General features: G+C 38.2%; 1 protein-coding gene across 1 annotated transcript in view; it reads right to left on the bottom strand.

Annotated features, from left to right (window-relative positions):
• GRIA4 (glutamate ionotropic receptor AMPA type subunit 4) overlaps nt 1-7,765 on the bottom strand; it is a gene marked incomplete at its 5' end in the record, with an annotated part of 159,137 nt that extends 151,372 nt beyond the window's left edge. The window contains one exon of the mRNA XM_026092286.1: nt 7,526-7,765. Within this exon, the coding sequence (XP_025948071.1) occupies nt 7,526-7,765 (240 nt within the window). The remainder of the gene's footprint in view (nt 1-7,525) is intronic.
• Between the last annotated feature and the right edge of the window lie 14,393 nt (nt 7,766-22,158).

Raw genomic sequence — 22,158 nt, 5'->3', positions numbered from 1 at the left:
ATTAGGCTGCACTGCATACTGTGAGTGTTTAGCTAGGTGATCACAGCACCCATAGGAGTTCTGATGTAGCTTAGTTTGATCCACATCTTACATTGATGGCACAGTCAGGGGACTCATCTGTACACTTCACGATGATCAGCTTTTGATTCCTATACCTATATTTTTCATTAATCTCCACCTTTGCCTAATGTTCAAGAGCTTTAAAAAACAAGAAGAGTCCTTTTATTTAATGAGGCAGTTTGAAAGACCTTGGAAGATTTTCATATGTAGTGAATTCTGAGTTCATTACTAGATGGCTATATTGTTTTGTCATTATTGCTCCTTTTTAGTCATAAGACAAATGCAAGATGGAAAGCCACAATATCAATGCTGATGCTGCTGGTAGGATCCAGATGCATCTTAGTTTCAAGTGCACATTTTGTACCTATATTTTCAAGCTGTAATCAGCTGCTGTGAAGATGAGGACAAGCTGGCACGTTGCTGGTGTAAAACAAAATCCTCTGCAAACCAGTTAGCAATGGATGAAGCACATTGGTCCATTCCATTAAAAACGTATGGCATTCACTGTTGCTGAGCATAGCTATCAGTAGATCATATTAAGGGGGCTGTCAAGCTTACTGTAGATTGCTACACTGACTGATATTTGATAAACCACTTTTTCTCTACATTCTGTGTATCCATTCAGATTGGCCTGCACAAAATCACAACATGGCTTTGGTAAGCAACAAACACAAGAGGTACTTGGATCCCAATATGTATGACATGACCCATTGCCCTTGTAGAGAGTTGCTGAAGACAGGGTTTTTTATAAAATCTGGTGAGGATTTTTTTTTCTGATCACCTGAAGCATAAATGTTTTCTTATCACTGGGATGTAATTAGGGCTATTGAAACCTCCAAACCAGCTTCACCATTGGACATGATTTGGTTGAACTACTTGGAAATCGGTAACAGCTGAGGTGTTAAAAACACTAATGATCTTTACTGCAGCAATTGTAAAGGCACATGATACTGACAAGTTTAAACCTGCAGAACAGATGTTTCAGTAGTCTAACAACCACTGCCAGATCAGGTATTGTGTGCTGATTTTTTTCTGGAATACATCATTTTGATATTCTGTAACATGACAGCTCTAATCTTTGGTTCACAAAAGTGTGGTAGATACTTGCACATTGCAGGTAACCTTTTATTTTTAGACAGTGGACACAGTCATGAACTTCTGTTTCTCCTTTGTTCCTGGACATTTTGCCAAAGGTCAAACAATCTTGACAGAAAGGGCACAAAACTAAGTGGACCACTGGAATTGAACAATATCAGATCCCTAATCTACTCCTTCCGATGAACAAGCACATTACTGTTGTTTCTCAAACTTGTCTGAAATAGCCTGTGACATCCTAGAAGTTTAAAGTAAGAGTGTAAGACTAAGAGAGGAAGAGGGCTATAACTGTGTTATGAAGAACAGAATTAGTAATTAAACAGCAATTAGTGGCAATATGTTTTTTGGCAGTACTATGTTATAAGTTCATCTTAAATTTGCTACTTATTAGCAACACTTGGTCTTTTTAACCATTTCATTAATAAGAGCTTTGCTTCAGTATTTTTATGCAGATAAATACGCAGGGTGTATTTCCAAATTGGTACTGACTTCAGTATGTCTAGCTCTTTGGCTGGAGCTAACTATTGGATACAGACTTTCCAATTTTCTGTGCCATTAATTCTGATTTTCATTATTAAGATATCTACAAACTTGTTCAGAATTGCAGTAAAAATATCAAGTAAAGTCTGATGTAGGGCCAATTCTTGCAGTTCCTGAATTCCCAGCTAACAATAACTCAACTTGTTGTTTGCGTGCCATATTATAACTACAGTCCTTCAATTTGATTTCACAGTGTTTTTAACTATGCCACTTAGGATGTTTTTGATCTGATTTTTGAATAATAGAACATACTAAATATTTTACAAAGGCTATATATATATTATTGAATAGCAATGATATATTACTGAAAGTTGCTACATAGTAACAAATTAAGCTGTCTTTTCAGTGTCACAAGTACTGTGAAGAAGCCATTCCCATTTTCCTACAGAAAATTACATAAATACAAATCCTAAGAGATCATCTGAGGCAGGATGTAGCAAAGCAGTTCACCATTGCAAATATTTTCTAACCCCTTCTTTAAAACCGTCAGTGGCAAGAATTCCCACAATCTCCTCAACAGCTTATTCTGGTGCTTATGTAACCTTCTACAAACATTTTTCCTAATAACTACCTTAAATATGCCTTCCTGAAAAATAATTGTAATTCTTGCCTTAATCTCAGTGGGCACAAAGAAGAATTTTTTTTGCTCCTCAACAGACCTTCTGTCCTAGAATAAACAACCTCAATTCTTTAGGCTTTTTATTTATTTATTTATTTATTTATTTATTTTCACATTCCTCCTCTCCTCTGGACTCTTGAAATTTATATATGTAATATCTGTATGTGGTAGTCAATGACCACAGTGCCATTCTGTCCTCCAGTGACAGACTGTGGCACACTCATGGCAAAGGTCTTTGACCTAGATATGAATGATAGCGAGTGGTTTCATATTACATGGAAAAATTGGTGGGACACAGTGCTGCCAACCTCATGTCCTCTGTATGCCTTAAACACATGATTCCATTACCCTTCCTCAGCAGAGATTTTTGATCTTTTCTCTAAAAGTGTGATTCCCAACATATGACACAGCACTCCAGCTGAAGCTCTCCAGCACCAGCTGGTAGAGAGTAATATCCAGATTTCATTTCTCACATGCAACATCGTTTTTCCTAAATCTCAAAATAACATTTGCTTTCTTGGAACAGCATGGCATTCTTGACTTACATTAATTTTATGGCTCACTACAACTCTTGAAACTGTTCCCATGATACTAATGCCTAGCTGGTTATTCTGCACCTTGTATTGTACCTTTCATTCTTCCTTCCTAAGTCCTTTGCACCACCTTTATCACATTTCACCTTCTTGATCTATTTATTTAGCAAGATGACTTTGAACTCTGAACCTGTCCTGCATCACTCTAGTTACCTCACCCAGACTAGGCACCTACAAAAAGGCATTCTCTGTTCCATCATCCAACTTAATATTAGAAGTTGATTAGATCAGAGCAAAGACTCTTGCAAAAATCTCTTGCACCTCACCTGACACCTTCCCTTTGTTTTAAAATGAGTCACTGATACCAGTTTGGGGACTATGGTTTCTAATTTTCCAGGCACCATGCCATAGCTTCATCTTTATTTTCTAGTTTTGCTGGGAGAATAACAGGCATAAGGTTATACCACAAGACTTAGTAAGAGTAGCTACACCATACCTACTGCTACTCCTACTGTTTCTGGACCAACTACTCTGTCAAAGGAGAAAATTAGATTAGCCTGATAAACTGATTATTAAAAAACAATTCCAAAATCTCCCTCAAAATAAGAGTCAGGCTATACATTTTCCATCTCTTTCTTTGCTTTCTCCAGACATCTGAGACCTCACCTATACTCCACAGTCCTCAAAGATAAAAATTTGGAGTCTGCTACCTCTAAGTAGTGTTGAATTAATTCAGACAGGCCATCAGGATGTGTGTAACTCTTCTGCCAGGTTTAGATTGGCATAAAATAAAATGTGTTCAATTTTAACGGGGCTGCTATAAAAACACTCTCCAGAAATCTGGGAAAATTAAATTTATCTTGTGCTCAGTGAGCTGATTTTCCTCACTTGCAACCATGAATGAGTTGGTTTAACAAACAGTGTGCAATTAAAAGGAGCAAAGAAAAAAAAAAAGCACCAGCAAGGTACGTAAACAGGCTAGCACACGATGCCTAATTTCTAGAGTAGAACTATAACTATTTTACAGTCCTTGCCTCTGGTGAGCCAACTGCCAGGCCAGCTGGTAGCTCTCCCCCTCCTGCTATAGCTCTTTAGTCACAGTCAGGGACTGTCAAGTCTTGCTGGGTAGCAGGGTCGGATTCAAACGGCTGCTGAACTTTTGCAAAAGCGGCTTGCAGCTTGCCGGCTGCCATGTGCCTTGGTCTCCCTGGCTGCTCCTCAGCCCCTCCGACTGCTCTCCGCGGCAGCTCTGTCAGCTCCGGATAATCACTGCAGACCTACTAGCAACTTCTGTTATTGCAGCCCTTAGCAGGAATGCATGTAGCACTGAAAACGAAGAGGGCCCTCTTGCATGCAGAAGGCTCTTAAACAGCTTCTCCCACATCACACAGGATGCAGACTCCTCCAGCCTTTTTCTGTGGTTTTAGGCTCCAACTTTCACTTCCCCATGCTAGAAACTGTTGTCTTAAACCAGCAAAACCACACCGTAGGCCCACCTGTGCCTGTGGTGATTTGCACATGCACACAGAGAAAAAGTAGTTTCACGTCCTATTACAATTACAAACTTTGCTCTACTTGTTTTTTAAAAAAATGCATCTCCACTGCAATAAAACAACATATATAAAATAAATGTGGTTCTGGTCTGCCCATTTGCTCCTTTCATTTATCTCCCCTTTAGAGGTGATATCAAATATCACCTGAGCACTTCACCTCTGTTGGACTTCCCTTTCCTCTGGATATCTCGAGAAGGCATGGCTTTCATCTGAGGTCTTCCCTACTATACTTTGCATATATGTAACTTAGGTGAATGTTCTTCAGTCTGCTCTTCCCCTGTCCTGTCTGTGTTCCTGGCACCTTGTTGTTAATATTACTTGTATTAAGCAGCGGGTCACAATTAAAACTTTTTTTTTTTTTTTTTTTTTTTGTGGAAGGGGGTAGGAGAAAGGAGGATGTATTGAAACAAACGGTCCTTGAAGGCTTTAGCCTTCTCTTCTGTGTCATTCATTACTTCTTCACCTTCCCTGTTAGGTAATGAGCTGCATTTTCCTGCATCTTTTTTTTAGGTCTCATGTCATCACAAAACCTGTTCTCTATTCCTGTTATGTCCCCTGCTAGTTACATTACATTTTGTAGCTTAGCCATTCTTCCTAGTATATACATCCTGTCACAGGACAGTGATTTTCCAGACTGCCAGTTTGGCAAAATGCCAGAAGAAATTTAACATAATGGCCGAAACCATCACCTCACTGGAGTTTGTGAGCTCCAAGACTACTCCCTGATGTACACCTAGAGTGAGGTAAGTGGGGATGCGAGCGACACAGCGGAGAAACCTGCTTTAATAACATAGCAGAAGCCTCAGCCACCAGGATTAGATTGTTCGCCCCCTCCAAGTGAGCAGCAATGGAGCCACGTGAACCAGAAGCAAGAAGCAAGCAGGACGGACAGGCTGGGGAAGCAGGTCTGGCAACAGCAGGGAGTTTGTCCATAGCAGCGTGTTTCCACTGCTGTTGAAGATTTGCCTAAGTTTAGTCTGTCAGACTGACTGCTGCCAAGGACTTCTGCCTTTTACAATACTGATAGCTGCTAAATGCCACCTTCGTTCCAAAGTGCTACTGTGTCTGGAATTTGTGCTTATTGCCTACCTTCTCTCCCAGGGGTGTATTTATAGCATTCTGGTTAAGCTTCAAAGATAAACTCACAAGCCCAGTATCAAAAACAAAAGGCCAAGGGGATTCCACTTCCTTCAGTTTAGTTGGATGAGGCTGCTCAGAGAGACAGGGAAAAGTCAGGAATGTAAAGGAAGAAGTTTTGGCAAAAATCTGGACAGGGTTGAATTCTGGTCTCACCAACACAGACTGTATAACTCCTTCAACATCAACACTTTTTTTTTTCCATATTAAACACTGAAAGTAAAAGCAGAATTTGCTTCCATCTTCAGGTTTACCTATTTTTATCATAGCTCCACATTCAAAACTTCAGTTGTGGAATGGTAGAGAAAATTATTCAACAATGTAATTCAGTGAATTGCAGTCATCTTAATACTTAAAGATACATCAAATCTTATTTTCTCCTGCATTAAACAGTCATGAGATCTAGTCTTCAGATTTTGAGAGACTATCCAATGCAGCACCCCCTGCATCCAGCAAACAAATGTCATTTCTTTATCAAAGACACACTGATGAGTTCAAAGTTGACAGCACGTTGTGCACTTCTTCTCTTGATAATTTTGTGAACTTGTAGGATCACATCTGTAAATGTGTGTTTGTTTTCTATTTCCCCATTAATATGTCTTGAGTAACAATACAATTTAATTTGATAAATTTTTCTCTTTTCAGTTATCTAATACTTTCTATATGCTTTCAGAAATGCTTCCCAGAATCAGTCTGTTTAAAAAAGAAAAGAACACAAATATGGAACATTCCAATCCCTTTCATTTTTGGGCATTATCCATTTTGATTTAAATTCAGGTGTTTGGGCAGTAAATCAAGCTAAAAACTCACTAAAATTAGGGCTTGTATATATGAGAAAATTGACTTCTATAGCCATAATCAAATAATTATACCGATTTATTTAGGTCAGCATAATTCCCCCTTTCCAGGGAAGAGTAATTATACAGAATAAAGCCACTTTAATTCCAGAATAGACTGTCCACATGGGGAGCTATATTGAAACAGCTGTAATAAAATAATTATTTGACTACAGCTATGCCACTCAGTTTCCCCCTGCAAGCAAGCCATCAAAATAAAAATCTTGCCTATTTCATAGCAGCTCAGCCATGTTGGCCCAATCCCCTTCCATAAACAAAGGCAAAGGGCTTTGCCAGCAGAATAAATGCAGAAGGTGGAGAAATTGAAAATTTACTTCTCTATTCAGCAGTAAGTGGTGAGGCACACTGATATACTTGTGCTTTTCTACCACTTAAAAGGCTCTGAGATGCTCTGTGATGTGGTGGGAGAATGGAGAATGCTCATGGAAGCTGTCACCTTTTGTCTAAGGCAATACATATTGTACAAATGTACACATTTATAAATGTTTTTAATGTAGTCCAATGCAGCAGCAGAATTTCGGAAGAAAGACAAAGGAGAGGATAGAGAAGGCTGCGCACCCCTCCGTTCCTGTGCTGCCCGGTGAATCCCCCCTAGGTAGCAGGTATTGCCCCTGCTACTTCCCCTTCTCTGCTGCAGCCTGGCTGCTGTCATTGAACTGAAATTGTGTTGCATGAACCTGTTTTCACCTTGACCTTCCACGGCATGGAAGCCCCAAGGGGCACACTCACATCTCAGTTTATACCACTGCGCATGCAGAAACCATGGAATAGTCCTCTCTACTTTTGTGCTACTGTCACTGAAATCAGGTATGAGGTGAGTTGAACAGAAACTGAATGGAACTTTAAAATTCTGTTTACTGAACTGCATCTTTCTTTTACTAACACTAATTAAAACGTTTTAGTAGTCTAGTGTGGCGTAGGCTGGTCGATTACATAATACATTCATTCAATATCCAATATTTGCAAGGGAAAGAATTCTTCCTTCAGCCACAGAGCTACTCAGTAGAAGCTATTTCACCTCAAAGGCCTTCTAAAATTTTACTCCCCAAACTCTCAATACCTTAGAAAAATGCACAGTTCGAGCAAAAGTCAATTGAGCTAAAAAGACAGGAAAGCTGGGTTGCAACTCACCTCGATCTGTGTCATAAAGGAAGACAAAGCGGTTCCACTCATAATGATCCAGCAAACTCAGGAGGGCTCCCCGCAGAGATGGTCGCAGCTGCAGCACAAACTGACTCTCGCCCTCTGTGGGGAAACTTGGTGTGATGAGGGAGATGTGCAAGGCGCTGCAGAATGAGGTCAAGGTATGTACTGATCTCTTATCATATAGTCCAAAAATGGCAAAAACTCCTCTAGAATACTGGGAGCAAACTGAAAGAAAAAAAAAAGACAGTTCAGCTAGTAAAAAAAATCTGTAAACACATATTTAAGCACTTCCACTTCCCAAACTTGCTATTTTGGTGATTTCCATTTCTGCCTGTATGACTCAGTTTTCATATGTGTTTCATTCTGGAACCAATAAATAAATAGCTAAATAAAATATTGTCACTTTTGATCTTAGTTATAGAACATTACATTATCTAAAGTATTTTAATGATAAAATAAACAAAATATAAACTAAACAAGATGTATTTTTGCATGCCAATGAAAAGTCAGTCTAAGCTGTTTTAACCATTCTTTAAATGATTATGAATATTATTTGTTCATTCCAGTTTTTTCTTTACACATTGCTAGTTCTGCTTATTATCTATGTATCCATGCATATTATCAGGCATTGATCATTTTCATTAATCTAAACAGAAAAGTGTCCACATTTCAAAAATAAATTTTTCTCTTTATCACAAATGTCATTGAACTGACAAGTAAAATTTGGTCATTTTGAGCTGTAACAATTTAGAAACCTCATTCCGTTTTACACAGGCAGCCCTTGTGCAGCATTAAGACTCTGCTACAGATACTGCATAACAACTTACTTCACGAATAATCTCCTTGACTTTAAGAGGCTAGCTGCGGGAAAATGTAGTAAGCCAATGTGACCAGGCTCTTGCCCCAAATCTCTTATTTCTACTCTATGTCAACCTCCAAACTAGAAAACAAATGACCTCAGGATATATTTTGAGTTTTGATTTGCTCCTGGGCTCATTTAAGACATATAGAAAGACTTTTATTGATTTTAGCAGACTGGAAAAGGGCTTTACTGATCCATGCACATAAAAACAGGCATGAAGTTATTTTCTTGAGAAAGTACTGCCTTATTAACAACTCATAAAGGGCACAATGAAAAATGTCCCACTTTTGTGTTCTAAGTGCAAAACAACTTATTAGAAACTCTGTGTTATCATTAACAGTGTTACCTAACCCAGCATCACAGAAACTGGAGAAAGAACAGTCAGTTAGGTGGCCATCATATCCATTTTCTACTAATTATTTTTTCCTAAGCCTCTCCTGTTCTCTGCATGCACACTGAAAATGAGAAGACCTAATTCATACCGTTTTAACTTGACTTTATGTCCTGAGGCCTCCTCTCTCCTAGAAGGTGGAAGTCACAGTCACCCTGTGAGAGCAGCAGGGCTTGGGTATGGTTTTAACTATGGGTCTTGGGTATGGTCTTAAACTGCACATACGTAGCAAACATGCTTATTCAAACTAATTCAACTTTAATTCTTTCCTATTACACTTACTGTACAAAGAGCAAAAGATACACAAATTGTGCATTTTTCTTGTTAGATCTGGGCAATTTATCATTGTGTCCAACTCAAACACAGGCACTGGGACCTGCCAAAACTGCAGCACAGGGCTGGAGAGATATTCTGGGATTTTATGTGCTGCCTCATGCTCACAGCCCCCAACATCACTGTATTCATAGTTGGTTTACATATAATACTTTAAAAGCTTAAAAAGCTTTCTTCCTTGCCCTTCAATAACCCCTCTTAGTGTTTGTTTTGCTAGACCACACAAGACACTGTCTCAGACCCATCTAATGATTGGCTCTCCATTCCCCTAACCATCCTAAAAAGTGTTGTTCTGCACTTTCTCATTTTCATCTCATCTTTCTTGAACACAGATGGCCAAATTTTCAGAATTTCAGTTGAAGGTTTTCTGCTGCCTTTCACATTACTTCCCCATCTCTGCTGTAAAATACTTCTGCTGACATATCTTAAGATCACGTTTGCTTTTTTTCTGCATCTATATCAAAATGATGACTGACAGTCATCTTGGGATAAAAATTCTGCTCTTTTTTCCTTCTTGGCTATTTCCAAATGATGAGTTTCTGCTTATAGCATAATATTTTTATTAGTCACCAATGCACAAGTTTTCCATTATGTCCTGTTTATTATTATATTCCTCAAAATAATTTATTTGCACAGTTATATTCTTAGCCTGCTCTGAACTTATAACATTACCGATAGCTGCTTCACCAGCAAAATTTCATCAGGGTACTCTGACAGTATTTTCCTCCATTAGTTATGTTTCTCCAGCTTGGTATATCTCCTTCTATCAGTATTTGTTGCCATCTTCCCTTTATTTAGTTTCATGCCTACCTGACAATTCTCATGTTTGCCCCCATTTTCATAGAATGCTTTTTGCAGGAGCATGACTATTTTACATTATTCCCTTTGTAACAGAAAGATATTGGTTCATCCAGTACTTTTTACCTTAGTAATTTCCTGTTACATTATATCCCATTTTCTGTCTATCTCCACACTTTAAAGTTTCTTTCCTTCAAAATTTGTTCTGTAACTTTACAGACTATTGATGTTAAGTTACAGGGTCTATGGCTGCCAGATTCTATGTCTCCCTTTTAAAATAGATATTGTATTTCCTATTTACTGATCAATGTATCACCGCTCATTTAAGAGCTCTACCAAGAAGCAGTTGTTATTACATCTGCCCTTTAATGAGACAGTGCCTTAAGAATCATGGAAGAAAGAGGTTATTTCCCTATTCCCATTAGCTTCTTTTAAGGTCAATGTCCTCTGTGAGTGAAAATCAAAGTGAAGTAGCTGTTAGTTTTAAGTCTGTAACAAGATTTTCCTTATGTTCCATCCCATCATCACTGTATAACAGCCTCATTTTTTTCCAGTTCTTCTTTTTGTATTTATAGATGTAAATGACCTTCTGCTGCTGTTTTAATATTCTTTGGAAGTCTCAGTTTTCATTGGAAGCTCTCACTTAGTCTCTAATTTCTGCAACAAACGTCCTCTATACCTCCTGATCTCGTCAACATAAGCTTTCTTGCCGATAATCCTTTTTTTAAACACTTGCTTCTTATATCTTTCTTGTATAATTACTCATCCAGTTTGGTCTGAAGTCACATCCTGCATGTTACTTCCCCTTCTCAGGGATTTCTCACTGTTTTAGAACTCCTTAAGTGAGGAAATTTTCAGGTCTCCTCTATATTCAAGGGCAGAGCAGTTGACTTTGCCAACAAAAATAGCTGAATCCACACCTTGTGCACATAAGCGGTAGCTAATTAATGTATTTTGTGTTTAGAGAAAACACTTGGACAGGCTTTGCTTTGCCTTACTCCTTTCCATTCAGTTTCATATGGGCAAAGTGTACTCTTCATAACACACAGTCCGTACAGTGGGGTTCTACACGTCAAAAAATTCAAGAAATCAATGTCAATCTGTGAAATGCACCACTTCGTGGAGTTAAAGCTCAAATTCATTCTCAGGATGGAGGAGGGGAAAAAAAGAAAGGAAAAAGTCAAACTAGAAATTTAATCAAAAAACACCGTAAGACCCTAAAATACCTTTCAATAAGAATAACAGAAGAATAATCCGTTTTTTTTTCCAAGCAAACAACCCTTTTTCCAGTCTAGAACCAAATGCAATAAAACATTACCTGACCCTCATTAAAGCCTTGAAATAAACCCATACAAGAGAGCGTATGCTGCCATACTTGACACCAAGACTGGGAAGTTACTGAAGAGTGTCCTCCTTTGCTCCTTGATAAGAAAAAATGCTAAGATGAAGGTTATTCAAATTTTTTCCTATTCAGTACAATACTCACAGAGAGGAAAAATGCCTGTGACACTATGGAGATTAGGCTTAAACATATGCAGAGATGCTGCAACGTTCCTGAATCAATTTTACAGTAATCAGCAGCCACCACAAAAATCAGCAAAGCCATGAGGATTTGCATTCTGACTCACTACTGTTCTCAGAAAATGCCTCGAGGAAAACATGACTACCTGGACCTCTCAATTCTTTATCTACTTCTCTTACTTCCCTTTAAGGGCATTTTACTTATTATAAATGGACTAAATTATGCTTAGTACAACATCTTCACATATTAGCATTCCAAGATAATTTTGCTCAAGATTTTTTTCCCTATAAAGTAGTAACAAATAGACTTTCAGGAATATACTTTGGAATATATTGAAAAAGAATTTGTCTTTAAACCAGACATCTTTTCATAGTTGACAACTTAATTCTAGTATTACATATATGATTTTCACCTGCAAATTTAGCAATATCATCGGTCTCCCCAAAGATAAGCTGAATGTAGAGGTCAGACTGTAGAGAAGATGTTGTAATGCACCTTACATAACCAAGATAATGTTATTGCAGTAGCTATAATATGTATTAGATATGTTTATTCTAGCAGTCTAGCAGAACCATGTTATAGTATTATCACTTTAAAAGAATGAGTGACTCATTGGACCTTTAGTTACATGAAGAAATCATAATGCCAAAACTGCAAAAACTGTACACTGCAGGGTTTCCTGAGACACACAGGCAAGCCACATGCTGTCTTCTTTCATTGTGGAAGATCCTGTTACTGTTGTAAATGCAAGTCTCATACTTTAAAGACAAATCTTTTCCTGAGAAGCAAAAACCGAAACCCCTCAATTTTCTATTATTCACTGATTTCCAGAAGTTAATCTTTCAAAACATCTAAAGAGGCACGGTTAAGTCAAAGTCCAAATATACCTGTAACCATGCCCACAGGAATGACACAAAAGAGATCAAGTGACAACATTTCAGTTCATGAGAAAGCTTCATGTACAAATACATAGACGTAGATATACATACACTCATATAAATTTATGTTATATTGCTCTTGTTTCATTATTTGGTCAGGCCCAAACATTTTATAATTTCTTCAAGAGCTAAATTTCAAAATACAATGCATTTTTTAACAAAGCACTACCCTAACAATCTATTTACAAAACAACGCCTGATAAGCAGAGCATTGCGGATCTGCCAACAGCGTTAGTCTTGCTCAGCAGCCTGGGAGGAGCTGGGATCTGCAGCGTGCAGATGCATGCTTACAAGGTTGCCACCAGCTCTAAATGGTACTGGAAGGAGTCTGGAAGACCCATGGTTTAGCATCCAAGAAGCATGGCAGATCTTGCTTCAGAGCCATGACGTTACAACTCAGGGTTTTACAACACATATGCTCTGGAACCAAGTACTGAACCCTCTTTTAAAATGCTTTTCTCTAGGTTTCAGACTCCTAGGTCTGAAAGGGCTCAAAGCTCTGGTACAGCTGGCTGTTACAGATACATGGCCCAGCAACCTACCATAAAGTCACAAACTGTAGAAGCACCAAGACTGCAAGGCTCAGAGCAGTTTGCTTTATGGAAGCTTTCCTGACACGTGGACAGTCTTTCATTGCTGCATTTTCATTCCCTCCTATGGCTCTGGAGTTCCAAATTGCCTTACAGGAATAAGCTAAGAATAAAGTTGCTGGGCCTGTCAAAGTCTCTAGTGCTAAAGTAAGAAGGATTTAATTCAATATACTCATTTAAGAGCCAGATTTTGAAAAGGAGTCAGATTTCTTCTTTGCTGAGGAATGTTACAAAGCTTTAGCACATCCCATACCAGGAAGTTTTTCTTGTATTTGACCTATGTGATGCAATGATGGGGAAAGGCTGTCAGTGGGGAGTGACCACCTACAAAACTCTTTCCCGTATTGGCTTTCCCAGTATATACTACTGTTTCTGGGACAGTGCAGCATCTCTTCTGCTCTATAAACCCACCTTTTAGAATGCATGAATTACCTGAGCACAACGATCTGCTGACCAGCAGCTGCTCACGTGGGCTTCTGGGAGGAAAGATAGCCTGCGGCCTTGTGCTGCTTGAGTATGTAAGACACGAGGGCTAGTGGCAAATGAGTCAGAGGAGAAAGCTGTGTGACACTTAATGCATGACACTGAGAGGTGGAGAGGGACCTGTATAAGTACTACCGTTAGTTTTAGTTTTTACGTGTTCTGTCCTGCCTGGGAGTTACAAAGTAAGGTTGAAAAGGTTACACAGTGTGCTGACAGACTAGTTGTTCTGTTAAAGGCTCACCACTGCAAAAGCTAACAAGAGCAAATTTACAGTCCCAACCATGGGAAAATGCATGGTAAAAGAGCCATAGCCTTGGTGCACAGATTCGCAATGCAACAATAAGCTGAAGAAGTCCTCATGAAGGAGCGGCTTTCACTGTTGTTTCAAGTACAAGACCAAAACATCAGGAGAATGACCCATTTTCAATCAGTTTTAACCATTTTGCTTTGCCATTTCCAGATATCCTGGTGAACTCCAGACAGCAGTAGATTTCAAAAATATATGTGAGTTACATTGTCTTGACATCACAGTAGTATATGAAGGCTCTTATTTTAGAGTGACTGCAATGCTATCAAGTCATGGATCACAGTAATATACTTTCCATTTTGTTCTGCTGCTGTGCACCTGCATTTGGCCTGCACTGATATAACAGTACTGGACAAATTTTATCAATCTGAAGAACACCTTCAAAGAGGAACAGCCCAGCCATTTGGAGATGCCAGCTTTACAAGTGAGATGCAGTACAGAAGGGAGAATTATTTAATTCAAGCAAAGTCCTGCCTCCCAAGGTCAAATAATTTATCGACCTATGCATGAGAGCTTCAAGATTTGAGAAGAGATTAAATAATTTTTCCAGAACATTTTTGAGATGAGAGCTTCCTGTTAAAATGTCAAAACACATCTCCATTCACATGGCGCAGAACAACCCAACAGTCTCCTCTCCTCTATTGTTACTGATTCACCTCTTGCGCCTCCCCACTTCTGCCTCCCTCCACCCATCACCTCCTCCTGGAGCAGGATGCGTGGCCTGCCAGGGCTCCGGATCACAGGGAAAGTGATCTAAATTCATGCAGTGTAGTCTTCAATCATCGTGCACTCAAGTCAAGTACAAATTTGTTACAAATATGCTCTTACTCTGGGCTGTGTTTGAGACTACTGATTTTACACTAAATTAAGCTGTTGCATTAAGAAAAACTCCCAATGCTGAGACCACTAAAATGTGGTACCTTCATCAAGTAAATAACTGATGTAAGATGGTATATAGGACTACAGAAGAGAAAATAGTGTTATATAAAGCGGGTAGATAAAAAATATTACAGCTGTATTAGGAGCTGACTACTATTATTTTATGAATTGTCTTGAACAGGAAAGGATATTCCTGAATATTGATATCCAAAAAGGAGTAAAAGGGAAATGGAGTGTTTCTGACTAATTATATGTTTATCATTTTTTTTTGTGTCTAATGAAACAAGTACTCATCATAACCCCGATGATTTTCTTTCTATATACACTGCACTCTCCAAATCATCTTTTGTCCTTGCCTTTTGATCACAAACTTCTTCAATTTATCTCCCCCTGCATTCAGAAAGCACCAATCACATTTTGGGTACCAGCAGGCTGAAGTATTGTAACTGGAAATAATACCTCATCGTCCCTATAACTAAAATCAGTTTATTGCACTAAATAAAGTATTAATAATGGAGGTGAATGGAAAGAGACTAAATTAAGATCTTTCTAGTCAAAAAATAAACTGAATCACAAGCATTATCCTCCCAAATATTTATTTCTCTCAAACATTGATTTTCATGTAAGGTAACTTCATAAGGAGAGGTCTAGCTGGTGAAGCACTCAACCTCTGAAACTGACTGAATTCGTAATCTGGAGCAAGTCACTTCGCATTCCCATGTCACAGTGCTCTGTGTTTCAACTGTCTTGTCTATTTTAGATTAGAAACAGCTGAGAGAAAGCCAGACTCTTGCTATATGTCTGTAAAAAGTGTAGCACAATGGTCCAGCCACCTCAGGTGTGGCCTCTGGATGCTACTCCAAACTAAATAATCATGTTACATCTCATAGTCTCATATCTTAAAATTCTACTGTAAATTAGTGAACCTTATAAACATCTAAGCATTTGTTCTAGAGGTCAGTGTGTTTAATCACATGCATAAAATTAAACTCATTCTAAAGCGTGTGCTAGAGTACTTACCTAGAAGAAAATGCTTTGGAGATTAATAGATGGATCAATCAAATTTGAGGCTCAGAAAAGTCACACGTGTCTTTTAAATTCAACCCATAGAAGTGGGTTACTTCCAGTATTCTGTAATCGACTTGCCAGTTCATTTAAAAATACTCTCTTAGGAACATTGAAAACTCTCATTTATTGTGCTAGATCATATGGTGATTTGGGAAGTGCAGTTTTGTTTGTGCAACTGCAGATGTGAGAACATATTGCAGAGCAAGCTAAAAACTTGCAACATATTTTAATTAATAATTAAGTTTCCAGACACAATTCTTGTGAATTGTCTCTAAATGGCTATTTCTGTTCAAAGTCTGTTCCTGAAACAATAGCAGAAAGTGATAATGCATTTATTTTCTATTGAATGGAAAACAAAATTGAATTAGGTTAATTAACATGCACAGTATTTTCTTCTTTTAAAATCAGTTTGAACACTGTAGTATAGTATTTTGTGCATGATGTCTTACACTAGATCACTAAGTTACAGAACATTAACTTTAAAAGCTATTTTGAGAGATGCCCAAAATAACAGAAAAGAAGGGGCCATATAGACCTGGCAAGACTGATTTGGGGATCCAACTGCTAAACTGTTCTACATGCTTCATATGGAGCAAGCTTTGTTCTTCACCAATTAATAAATGATTGAAACTATCTTCAAGTCAATCCCAAAAGAATTTGTGAAAGGAGTGTGAGTGTATTTGTGTGCATGTGTGTACACAGGCTGAGTGGAGAGGACTGTCTCACCCAATTTTAACCTTCTGAAAGTTAGATTCTTTGTTTGTCTCTAAAAGGGAGAAAAAGATCACCCCATCTTCAGAAGAGTGATAGATTAAGTGTGGTGATTCGATTCACCCAGTGGAGGTATCTGTCTCTTCCTGTTGACCGTAATAGGAGCCTATGCAATTAGAAGACTTGACACCTACATTTAGATAACTGCATTAAACAAGCAAACCAAAAACCCACCATGATTCTCACTTTAGGAAGTATTTCTCTGTGTTTCTACCCCCCTGCCCAGCCCTGAATTCAATGCGATTTGGAGCTGGCCTCCTCTGAGGCCCTCCTCACACAGCTGACACAGGTCCCTCCTAGCCAGGGGCTGCAGGTATTTCTCACATACAGACCATGTATCTCTGCTTGCCTGAAAAGTGCTGACAACTCCCATTTTCCTAATGGAGAACACAAAGTAACTTGGCCTTTCATAAATTTCTATGAGGAAAATTGCTTTAATCTTTAAATAATTTCCAGATGAAAACTTCTGCACCACTAAAGTATTTTACTTTCATTAATATATAATTCCAAATAATTTAAATCCAATGGAACATTTTTACACAACAAGAAAACATTTTCCACTGGGTTTATTTATAAAATTTCTCTTTCCGCTGTGCCTCAGCTAATCTACTTGATAGAACTCTTCTTATGAATTTCACATTTGCTGAATGCTAACAAATCTTTTCTCATTTTTAAAAGTACTTTAAAGCTCTTTCTGAAATAAATTATTCAGTCTTTGTGCCTTTGTCCTCCAGTCCTGTGCACTCTATGGATCTGGTATTTATAGCTGTCTGCCAATGCACATACACGTGCATTTCACTAACGCTGCCAAAATTTCCTCTTTGAATGCTCTCCCATAGAGAGTCCACATGCAGCATTTACCTTTCATATTCATCTGAACAGGAATCCATGTTGGTACAGAAGCTCTTTTTTGGCTATTTAAAAAAAAACTGATAAAAACATCAGCACCATGTGAGAATGCTGGGCTTTTCAAATTTAGTAGAGATTTCACAAAAAGTTAAACATGAAGGTTTTGGTGGTAAGTTCCCATGGATCTGACAGGTCTTCTCATGGACAAAATGTCTGTGGTTATCTTATATTTTTCTTCCTTCAAGATAGAAGGCTAGAGAGGCATAACAGCACAGAACTAAAGTAGACCAACAGTAAAACACTAGTTCATGGGTTAGTAAGGTTAACATTTCGCCTCAGGATACTCATGTGGTGCTTAGAGATCATCTTGAGAGATTATTTCACCTCCTCAATTTATTAGCTGAAGGAAAGCTCATCATGATCACATATGAACATCTAGAGAAATAATTTTTCATAATATATCTGGATTGCCTTTATGACTAAACATTTTTTGCTGTGCTTGGATTGATTCATTTCTTTATGTGACATACAGTTTCCTTCTGCTCAAGTTCAAACTTCATCCAAACATACATCTGTAGAGAAAACAAATTTCTCTGCAGCTTGTTTCTCCCCAAAAGTACAAGATTTTATAAAACCTGCCCCCACATCCCATTTTAATGAAACAGAACAAAGAGAAGTCTGAATTTTGTTTTAAGAAATAATCCTTTGATGGCCCATTTCTCTACAGTATCAGCTTTTCTGTTCCTTTTAATCTTGAAAAAGGAGAAAACAGGCACATTTTAAAAGACATTTTTCTCTTCAGAAGAAAAAGAATTGAAAAAAATCAGTACAATTTTTAATAGGAGGATCTCATAAAATGTGCAGTTGATTACATAAAAATAGCTTTTTATACATAACTACTTAATCACAGATTTTTCTTATGCAAAAGAAGAACTATTTGTAATTTTCAGAAAAAATACACAATAATTTGTTTCTACTTTTTGGAGTCACACATGCTAATTTTGCAGTATTCTTGCTGGCAAAACTGTCATTGACTGGAATTTACTGAATTTAATGGAGATTTGAGGGGTGCAGCAATGCAGTATAGATTTACGTTTTGAAACAAAGGGGTTTCTTTAAAGCAAACCTTGCATTCTATTTTAACTGAACTAAAACAAAATATGAACTCTGCTGTAATTTGAGGAAGGTAAAGCAAAGCATTTTTTAAGGTATCAAAGGATGTTTGGTCCTAAACTTCCACGTGACTTTAGAAGGGAATGGGACACCTAACCACCCTCTCTGACTTTGGAAGTCACTCTCCTGGATTTCTGAAACTTTGGGGAAAAGGAATGAAATAAAGAGTATGCCAAGTACAGAAGTGCTGCATGAAAGATGTGACTAATTTGGTCCTACCTGAAGAGGGAAAGACCTTAGGTGGCTGTCATTCAAACTTGAAGGCAGACTTTTTTTTTCCAGTTTGTAGTTTTATTTTTAGAATTAAAGCCTGCCCTGAGGGGAGTGGTGTCATTTGATCCGTTGCTGGAACGCTCCATTTCTCTCACTGATGAGTCTATCTCCTAATTTCTTATTTCCTTCCCTTATGTTCCAGCCAAGGCGGATTGCCCGCTGGTGTGCACTGCTCTTTGTCCAGTCCAGGTTTCTGAACATTGGCCGTCGGGGTGGGGGTGGGGGGGCGATCAGGAGTTTTCCTACTTTCTTCCCTCAGTAACAGATTTTGCACCCCCAAGAGTTTCCTAGCTAGCTACCTACATCATGGTTCATTTTGACTCACACAGTTGCCCAACTGGTGGATTGAACACTGCTCTCAATCTTCCTACCTGGCTTTACACCGCAGCTGTGTCCTGATGCCTTATCAGGGAAGGACAGGTCTGAAACCATCCTTCTATTACTTGTCCCTGGAGTTTCTGAGGGCAGACGTGAGACAGAAATAAGCTATTGCTCACTACAGAAAGATCTCACCTGCCAGGGAGTGCACTCTGCACTGTGAGACTGACTTCAATCTTTCCTCATTTAATGCAGAAAATTTAATTTGGAAAGTTACTATTTTACTGTGGTTAAAAAGAAGAAAAACCCCACACATTCCTTTTCTGAAATACATCAGTTCACATGAAGAATGAATGAAGCAGTGGCTTCCTTTTGGCCTCAGTAAGGTCAACAGCTGTGCACTACATAATGTTGATTAAAAAGCATTACACACAACATTGCATCCTTGGTCACTCATACATATAAGTATCTTTTAAAAAGCCAGTAAAACATGGTTTCACAATTTTAAGAACAGTGTTAATGTTAAAAGGACATACATGATAGAAAGTTTATATGTTTTTTCCAACTCTATCACAAAGTTTAATAAAAGCTACTACCTCTCTATGCAACCCCTGCCTTGAAAAAACTTTTTTGGCATTTTTTGTCGCAATTGGGACTTCTATGAGAAGAGTTTCTCAATACATTTGATAGACTCTGTTGTCTCTCTTTCCCTTTCCTTCCTTCCCTTTGATGGCACAAAGCAGAATTTGAAACCAGCATTGTTCTCAGGTAAATGGAACATGGTATCACATCACTAGACTACATACGTCCTGGTTAGAAGGAGAAAACTTCCACCCAGATCTAGAAACAAAATTCTTCCCCTGCCCTCTGCAGCCCACGGCAGTATTTTGAGAGAATCAAGCAGTCGCTGACCAAGCGCACAGGGCTCTGCTGGATCCCTTCCACCATCAGGGGATCTCCTGAGCAGCACACAGCAACACAGTGTTTCAGGGATCAAAACATACTAAGCAGCAACTGTTCCTACCAGTCTTCTCACATCTGAGGACTTGGGTTTTCTTTCTAGTAGGTAAGAGCCTATCACTTCCATGGTTAATTGGCATTCATTACTCAAAAGTTAGGAGTTTGATTGGTTAGCATTAATAAAGAACTGAATAGTTTTAGGAAGCACTTCAGAAAATCATTTACAGGCAGACTTCCATTACTCAGGAAAGGATGAGAGGGGAAAATAAAATCTTGGCTCCACTGAAATCAATGGAAACACTAACTTCATTGAGGCCTGGCATTCAGCTGCAGTCTTTTCTGAGGACTCAGTAGGAACAACTGTGTCTGGCTCTGGTTTTGTTGATAGGGTGATGTCGCTTCATTCATTTAATTTATTGCAGTCTTAAAGTCTCAAGGAATCCTATTTAACAAGATATCGAATACAGACATGGTACTAATGTATGAATCAGTATTGGGTACAGGAAACTAGAACAAAGTCTAGATGAAAAAAAATTTGAAGTAGAGAGTTCCCTGTGTTTGACTCCAGCAATGGCAGAAGTTTAATATATGCATTTTGGCAAGATATATTTCTAGGTAATTAAGGATTTGCTGTCACTGATCAGTTATTTTTAAAACTATTACGTACCAGATGCAATGATGCAATATACTTAATATCTGATTTTTCTTCAGGTTATAAAGAAATTGTGTTCTGAATAACTGTGAACTTTGTCATTTAGATCCAAAATATATTTAGAGTTATGGTGGCTTCTTTCTTCTCACACATCACCATCAGTAATGATTGCTTTCCCAGAATAATTACATGCTTGTGAATTAGCCTAGGATTACTCCATAAATTGTGTGATCTCATTGTGTTCACTGTTTTTCCTAACCTTGATCTAACTGAAGTGGCAAGTGGTACCTGGAGAGACAGAGACAGTCTAAGCAAATGGCCAGAGATGGGAAATATTTGCTCCTATTTTAATTTGTGCTAGCTATGGAAGCATTGCTTAGCTTTTCTGTTTCCCAAACTGAAAATCAAAGATGATAATGCTTAAGTACTTCACATAGTTGTGGTAATGAACAAAACACTTCCAAAGAATCTTTAAGATGAATATAAATACCCTCACTATCACTGGCCTGTTCAGCAAGAGTTCTTCGGGATTTCATGTATTTCTCTGTACTTCATACTTCAGCCCCCCTTCCCTGCCCCCCCCCCCCCCCAAGGCATTATTACTCTTAACTTCACAGAAACAAAACTAAACCAAGCGATTTTCTTCCCAGGAATCTGGGCCTATTCCTGAGAGGATTTTTTTCTTTCTTTCTTTCTTTCCACTACTTGTTCTTGTTCCTTTTTGTAGCCTTGTTGTTTTGATCATCTGGTTGTATTGAAGTTTTTTTAGCATTTTGTAGCTTGCCTCTTTTCCCCAGATAATGCAGTGATCATAGCTAAGGGATTTTTCAGATGAAGATTCTGCTTACTAAGGAAATGTCATGTCAAAATGACATCAGGGAATTACTGCGTGTGGAGGGCCAAAAGTCCAATGCATAAGAAACTCTGAGCTATCATCTCTTTGTTTTGTTGTTTTTGTTTTTGTTTTTGCCTGTCTGTCTTGCAATTTGTTCTCTATTCATTTTAAGAGAGAGCTGCTTCTCAGCCTCCCACAATTATTCCGGTGGGAACCAAGCACAATACAGTTGGGTGGTTTTAAAATCAAATGCTTGGCATGAATTACTGGAAATGCATCTTCCCCTGTCTTCTCTTTTGTTTTCACCAAGCTGCTGCTTCCTTCTCTGAAAAAAATAATCTTTCTGCTTATTTATTTATAAAAGGCATTTCAAACAGTTATAGGTCTCACCTAATAATTAAAATAATAAGGAAAAGGAATTACCTTTCAAAATATGAAATATAAATGAACTGTTAAACCAAGATTATTTAAAGGGAAAGACATTCACCTCCTAATGGGAGGCCAGCCTCATCAGATCTGAGTGCAAGGTGGATTCTGGCCATTCCCCTGTGTTTAACGACTTCAGATTCTAACTGCGTGATATGAAAAGCGGGTTTCAGAATCAAACTCCATGAAT

This window comes from Apteryx rowi, unplaced genomic scaffold (genome assembly GCF_003343035.1).
Source record: "Apteryx rowi isolate R43461 unplaced genomic scaffold, aptRow1 scaffold_955, whole genome shotgun sequence".
NCBI lineage: Eukaryota > Metazoa > Chordata > Aves > Apterygiformes > Apterygidae > Apteryx > Apteryx rowi.
This window is presented reverse-complemented; position numbering and strand designations above follow the sequence as displayed.